Source organism: Marmota marmota, unplaced genomic scaffold, assembly GCF_001458135.2.
Source record: "Marmota marmota marmota unplaced genomic scaffold, marMar, whole genome shotgun sequence".
In the NCBI taxonomy this organism is placed as follows: domain Eukaryota; kingdom Metazoa; phylum Chordata; class Mammalia; order Rodentia; family Sciuridae; genus Marmota; species Marmota marmota.
The window spans coordinates 9858784-9866271 of NW_025999949.1; the positions used below are offsets into that span (position 1 = coordinate 9858784).

A 7488-nucleotide genomic window follows, 5' to 3' on the forward strand; every position below is an offset into this window, starting at 1 on the left:
AAAAAAAAATGTGGCATTTATACACAATGGAGTATTACTCTGCATTAAAAAATGACAAAATCATAGAATTTGCAGGGAAATGGATGGCATTAGAGCAGATTATGCTAAGTGAAGCTAGCCAATCCCTAAAAAACAAATGCCAAATGTTTTCTTTGATATAAGGAGAGTAACTAAGAACAGAGTAGGGACGCAGAGCATGAGAAGAAGATTAACATTAAACAGGGACGAGAGGTGGGAGGGAAAAGGAGAGAGAAGGGAAATTGCATGGAAATGGAAGGAGACCCTCATGGTTATACAACATTACATACAAGAGGAAGTGAGGGGAAAGGGGAAAAAAAAACAAGGGGGAGAAATGAATTACAGTAGATGGGGTAGAGAGAGAAGATGGGAGGGGAGGGGATGGGGGATAGTAGAGGATAGGAAAGGCAGCAGAATACAACAGACACTAGTATAGCAATATGTAAAACAGTGGATGTGTAACCGATGTGATGCTGCAATCTGTATACGGGGTAAAAATGGGAGTTCATAACCCACTTGAATCAAAGTGTGAAATATGATATGTCAAGAACTATGTAATGTTTTGAACAACCAACAATAAAAATTAAAGAAAAAAAAAGTACTGTCTTAAATACTCCTCCTACCAGTTTTAACAATACTATTGATGAAATGGAAATTGACCACATGCTTACTAAGGGCCATATGAGATGTTGAGTGTTCTACATGACTCTCCTTAAAATAACCCTGTAACATTTTCACCCCTTTTCCAGACAAGGATACTCAAAACCAAAAAGATTAACAAAAATGCCCAAGTTCACAGAGCTACTGATGATAAAGCAGAGATTCAAACACAGGCAATCTAACTCCAGAACCCTAGGTTCCAAGTTTTAATTGCCTCTCATTTTTCAAGCATGGAAGAGTGTTTCATTATAAAGAGAGTTTTTAGTAAAATATGTTTCTGTCCAAATTCCTGTTCACATTTGAGGTTTATACTTTACCATTTCTATGCTCTCAGGCAAGCTCTTAGTTTTCGTTATTCTTGATTTCATCACCAATAAGATACTGAAAATATTCATCTCGTGGTGTAGTGTTTCAGAACTGATGATATCATATGTATGGTACATAATGTAGAGCTCAACAGGTGGTAAGCTTTCAGTAAATGATAGCCACTCCTGTGGTTTTTATTACCATAATGTGACCTATGTCATGTTAATCCTTAGCCCTATAAATCATTAAGCTTCTTATTACACTGGAATAGTGCCTAGTGTGTTATAAGCACCATGTGAGTGCTAGTTGTTAGAATTGTTGGCTGAGCACAGTGCCACCTAAAACAAAGACTACTTCCCAGCTTTTTCTGTGCAACTTCTGTGCTGTGGGGGTATCAAAACAGAAATGTCCTTGTGGCATATTCTAGAAACTTTTCTTAAAACATGGCTAGTATGCATCCCTTTGCCCCCGTCTTCATCACTTCTAGTTTTTCCTACTTCACTGAGCAGGTATGATGCCTCCTTGGACCAGGAGGACAAAGACCAGCCCTTGAGGGAAAGGGAGCAGAAAATTCAGCTGGAAGAAGTCTGGGTGCCTGACATTGAGATGCACTCTACCAGCACTTGCTCTTTTAGGGCCTCATGGATACTTGGTGGGGATACTGATTTTAATCCATGTATCTCCTGGTTTAATCAGATGTCTGACGTGGCAAAATTTGGAAAGAGCAAGATAGCAGGGAATGAATTCTTATGCAGGTGGAGTAGGTAGGCTTAAACCTTGCTTGAATCCATTAGGTATGAGGGCAGAAGCACCTATCCAGAACAGCTAGAAGGTCACAACCTTTTTTCTACTCTTGTCAGTGGGCATTTTCAGCTTCCTCATAGTGGCACACTGGCAAGGAGTATCCAATCTCCAGACAAATAAACACTAACATTTATTTATTCATTCCAACTTCCCCTTTCCATTAGGTAAGACCAAAAAAGAAAGGCCTGCCATGGATTACAGTAAGCACTTGAATACCTGTGGTCATGTGACCAGCTACAATCCTCTTGCCACCACCTTAATCACAGGTCCTGATACAGCACTTGAGTTAAAGTGATTTGATGATTCTAAAATCCTCATGGATATACTGTACTTCCAGGAATGCTACTTACTCATGCATGCCAACTTTATCAGGGAAGTTCCTTTAGGTGAAAGGCTATATGTTCCTCTGACTTATTTAAAAAGCATGCACACAGTGTGCCTATAAGTGTTAAATAAACTGTTTACATGAATAAATGAATAGGCAGCATGATGAAACCTTCCCCCACCAGATTTTTGAAAGAAATAAATACAAAATATTACAGAAATTGTATTTTATCTTGACTTAACAGCCTTTATGTTTCAAATAACAGTGTATAAAATTCACACCCAGTTATAGACCAACTAGTTATGGTTGCTATAGTAATGGGCTCTGGGCCTCTGAGCAGAAAACAAAATCTTTTTGGGTAAGATATTTATGAGTATGCTGGCTATGTGAAAAGAGTATTTTCATTTGATTTTTCTTAATGTATTCAGGCAGATGATCCTTCATATATATAAATTCTCCTTAGGAAGAAGGAAAATAAATAAAGCTTTTACACTAAAAATTTCTTGTATGATTATAACATGAATTTAATTCTCACTTATAAAGGATATAATTTCAAATAGGAACTACAGCAAGAAATACTATGAGAAGGTGAGTAGTTTTCATTGTACTAGATGTACAGTATATATAGACAAACAAGATGTACAGTATATATAGACAATTCTTAACAAGAATTGTTGATATGTTTGTTATTTTCAATGGCCAGAAGTGGCCTAAGGAAGATTCGAAAACAACTGTTAGAAATACATTAAGACTGCCGGGCATGGTGGCACATGCCTGAAATCCCAGCATCTCCAGAGGCTGAGGCAGGAGGATAGCAAGTTCAAAGTCAGCTTCAGCAACTTAGTGTGAACCTGTCTCAAAATAAAAAGTAAAAGTGCTGGGGATGTCGCTCAGTGGTTAAGCATCCCTGGATTCAATCCCAGGTAGATAAGAAAGGAAGGAAGGAAGGAAGGAAGGAAGGAAGACTGACTTAAAAAGAACAACAATCAAGACACATTCTCCTAAGTGATGAATTGATGGACAGTGGTGAACAAATCTTGAAAATAAAAGTTACCATAAAGAAGGCTGTATTTTGAAATTATTTAGAGTAATTGGACAACAACGCACTGAAATGACTTAGAGGAATGAAAAAATAATATACAAGTCTAGTTAGGGATCATTATGATAATCTTCATGTGCTGAAATGATGAACACGGAAAGAACAGACAAAATTTGGCAGTAAATGCTTTTATGAGAAAAATATCTTATGAATGGTGAGAGAAGCCTGAAGAGAGGGAAGTGTTGTAGTGCTGTAGTCCTAACAGCTTCTTTTCAATCCTATGACTTTTAAGTCAAAGGAGTGGGAGGAGGCCAAGGGGAGAGGGTTGATTTCTGGCTACAGCTTCAAAGCTTACTGTTCCCTCCCTTTTCCCTTTTTTAATGAGCTATTGACAAACATGTCTTTATTTGGTTGATGATGAAGGAAAATTTACTTGTATTTTTCTTGAAAGCACCATTTCTTTTTATGAACTCCAGAGGATTCTACTGGACTTGAAGATAATAAACCTGTATAACTAGAAGCTTTCATTGATTTTATCACTATGTTTCCAACACAATTCCAATACATTATGACATTTAATTTGCAAAATAAATCCACACGTAAGGAATTATAAACCTAATTTTGCCCATGAGAAAACTGAGTCAAACTTGTTCAAGGTCACAGTTGAAATGACCACCATGTTGTGAAGCTGAAGGGATGAGTCTTCCATTGTTAGTTCAGTATTGTTTTAAATTTTCAACTCATATACAATATGGATTATATTATTTCAACACATTTATTCTTAGAAATAATAAAAATATTTATTCTTAGAAATAATAAAAATAATTAAAGGTCTTAGACTGCAGATCTTGTTCATATCAAATCTACTTAAATCATAATATACCTGAACTATATGATAGCTCTTTTAAAAATATGGACATTAGCCAAGTAGTATTCCATTTCTGAATCTCACTACTGGACATAGAAAGAGAATTCATCCATATTTTAATTTGAATACTTTTCTAGTAAAAAAAAGAAAAGTGCATTTTTCCCCCCATTTCAATGCAGGTCCCTTTTGAAGGAACTAGTTAACTCTCAAACTTTTCTTAAATCTTGGGTCTTGTATTAAGCAATAAAAACTACTGATTGTGGTAACAATTATGATGGAAAATATTTACTTAAATGTTTCACGGAAAGTTAATTTTCATTTAGTGGCACAGAAATTAAAAGCCTTCTTCAGACTCGTTTCTTTATTAAGCAATTGACTTTAACTATTAAATGGTGATTTTCAATATAAAAAATCATACACTTTTCCAGAATATTAAAGTTTATTATTTTGAAAGCAAGGACATTTCTCTAGTAGAAAGAGCAATAAAACTTATCCATTAAAATTATCATCAGAAAATTCTATACTTTCAAATGTATCTGTTCAAAGCCATCACTCTAATGAGCTGCAAGGTTTTATTTTGCTTGATCAAAAAAATGACTTTATGATCTGTATTCAATCATGAACAGCTGCTCACTAATAAAAACCCATTAAAGTCCAAGTCAGAACAGCAGGTCTAAATTGTGCTTGAGCAGAGGGGGGAAAAAAAACCCAAAACCAACACCTTTGGTGAAGAGCCAGGGAACTGGGTCTGAGGAAAATCTGTAAGCACAGAACTGTGTTTTCAAGGTCTGCTCCAACCTCTTAGGCAGGGTCAGTTGACCATATAGGAATCAGCACCAGCTGGAGAACTCAGAACAACAAAGACTATGCAGGCTTTGAAGAGGGAGACTAAGATGTGGCTTAAAAGCTAATAGCCCAAATAAATCAAACTGGAGATGGGCAGAGGCTGATCAGATACTTTAAAGTGGCTAAAATAGTTTGTGCACAGAGAAGGCAGAATTAACTATACCCCATGAGTATAAGTAATCCAGAAAAATATCTTTCACTTACTAAGTTCTTTCATTTTCATTATTTTTTCATAAACTAAGTTCTATCCTTTATGTTTCTCCCATTTGACATTTGGTGCTGCCCTGCAGATGCTCCCACAGGTTTGGGCAAAGGACAAGACTGCACATTCCGAAGAGGTGATCCCCAAGCAAGATTCCAAATTACTGACATCCATAATCTCCAATTATGGGGTTACCACTCAACAAGTAAAGAAGACTTAAAAATATTCTTTCATAGGTATTTCTAATATAAAACTTGTTGAAATCCTTAGCAAGCCTTGTTGTTCTCTATTTGTTATTGTGTTGGGAAATAAGTATTCTGTAACTAATTGTTTCTCCAGAAACATATCTTTGTTTTGTTTCATGTGGAAGTGGCAAATTTAATAAAGAAAATTGTAGAATCATGAAAGAAAGAAAATGCCATGGGGCACATGAAGCCAAGATATAAGTCTTCAAGGAAAAAAATTGGAAATATTTATAGCCAGGTGCATTGATGCATGTCTCTAATCTCAGCGGCTCCAGAAGCTAAGGCAGGAGGATAGCAAGTTCAAAACCAGTTTTGTCAATTTAGTGAGGCCTTAAGTAACTGGGTGAGACCCGGTCTCAAAATTTAAAAAAAAGAAAATAAAGAGAGATAGGGACTTGGCTCCACGGAAGAGCATACCTGGGTTCAATCCCTGGTTTAATTTTTTTTGCTGTGAAGATTATTGGATTTGGGGAATCCAAAAAGTATTTGAAATTTCAGATTATTGGAATTTAGGCAAAATAAGATATAAAAGTTAGAGCAGGCAGTTAAGGGACCACAGAGAATTTCATGGATTTGGGGAGCTACAGTTAAAAGATGTAGTGTAATACCAGTAATGCAGTAACAGCTATTATCTGTGAATACCTGCTATGTGCTAACAACTTTGAAAGCATTAGCAATCTATGAAGTAGGCACTATTGTGGCCATTTTACTGATGGGAAACTGAGGCTAAGGGATTAAATAATTTATCTATGTTTACACAGAACCTGAGTAAGAGTTAAATTCACTTTCTTCCTTGGAGATAAAAATATTAATTAATAGAAATGTGGAGTAGGTTGGAGTGGGGAAGGTGGAGGAAGATTACTACAAAGACAAGTAGGTCAGTGCTGGGTCAGGGTGAGAGAACAAAAGTAGTAGTAGTTTTTTTAAAAACAGGTATTTGAAGAAAAAAAGCTAGTGGAGCAACAATTTGCATAAACTGTTTTCAGCATTCGACCACACATACAAACTTCAAGCCTTCCTCACCAATCTGCAACAGTTTTCTGAGTGTTCCTTGCCAACAAGAGCAAAGAACTCCAGGTTTTTAAAGCATGGGATAAGAGAAAATACAGAAGAGAGAAAGAGAGGGGAGAAGATGGTGGTGGTGGTGATTATTATTAATGATTATTAAATCAGGTTGCAAAGACAGAACAACTAAAAGGACACAACTTTGCAGAATGGCCAGCCCTGGTTGCAATAGAGGTACAAATGAAGGAACTCAGTGAAATATAACGTTTTTACTTTCAGTTGCAGAATATTTAGGGGGCTGGGGTTGTAGCTCAATGGTAAAGCACTTGCCTTGCACATGTGAGGCACTGGGTTCCATTCTCAGCACCACGTAAAAAACAAATATATAAAATAAAGGGATTGTGTCCATCTACAACTAGAAAAATATATATAGTTTTTTAAAAAAGAAAATTTAGTAAAAAAAAAAAAAAAGCGGAAGAGGCCAATGAATGAAACTCAGCATTTAGCATCCCTCAGGACTAGGCTCTGTCCTGGCCACATCCCAAATATGCTGGGACAGAGGGGGACGCTCTCATTTTTTGGCAAAATAGATGCTCCTTTCCTTAGTACCGTCTGGCATTAGGATACTGTGGGTGGGACAGAAAAGGGTTTGATTGGGAGGCACTGTACACATAAGGAAAGTAGAACAACTTAGCGCAAACCCAGGAGCTCCAGTGAAGAAGCCCACACAATTTACAACAGTCACAAAAACCCAACCGCGACCAAACCCTCCGCAGGCAGGCCGCCGCTCACCCCGCCCCTCGACATTCATTGGCTTCCAGTTCCGACGCCAGACCCACAGCTTCTTGCCTATTGGACCAGACAGCAGCTGGGGCGGGGTGCGGAAGTGAGCGCCTGGAGACAACCGAGAGCCGCCTTCAAGGAGGGCGAGAGGGAGGGGCTGGGGGAGGGTTTCCCGAAGAGGGGACGGCCATGGCAGCTGCGCGGCGGCAACGGCGGCTGCGACGGAGCGCGCGCCCGTCTTTGAATGAGCGGGGCTGGGACTGAAAAGGCGGAGCGCGAGCTCAAAGAAACGAACGGCAGCGCGCGCGCGCCTCGTGTGCGCGCGCGGCCCGCGGCAGCTGCGGCAGCCTGCCGGCCGGGGCGGGGAGGGGAGGGGCAGGTGAGTGT

General features: G+C 38.5%; 1 protein-coding gene and 1 long non-coding RNA gene across 2 annotated transcripts in view; one reads left to right on the forward strand and one right to left on the reverse strand.

Moving 5' to 3' along the window:
• LOC125616519 overlaps positions 1-7488 on the reverse strand; it is a 20497-nt gene that overhangs the window by 12371 nt on the left and 638 nt on the right. The gene's annotated exons all lie outside the window — the stretch shown is intronic.
• Positions 7269-7488, forward strand: part of Ebag9 (estrogen receptor binding site associated antigen 9) — an 18871-nt gene continuing 18651 nt past the window's right edge. Inside the window, exon 1 of the mRNA XM_048802022.1 lies at positions 7269-7480. Coding sequence (XP_048657979.1) covers positions 7346-7480 — 135 coding nt within the window. The 5' untranslated portion in view covers positions 7269-7345. The remainder of the gene's footprint in view (positions 7481-7488) is intronic.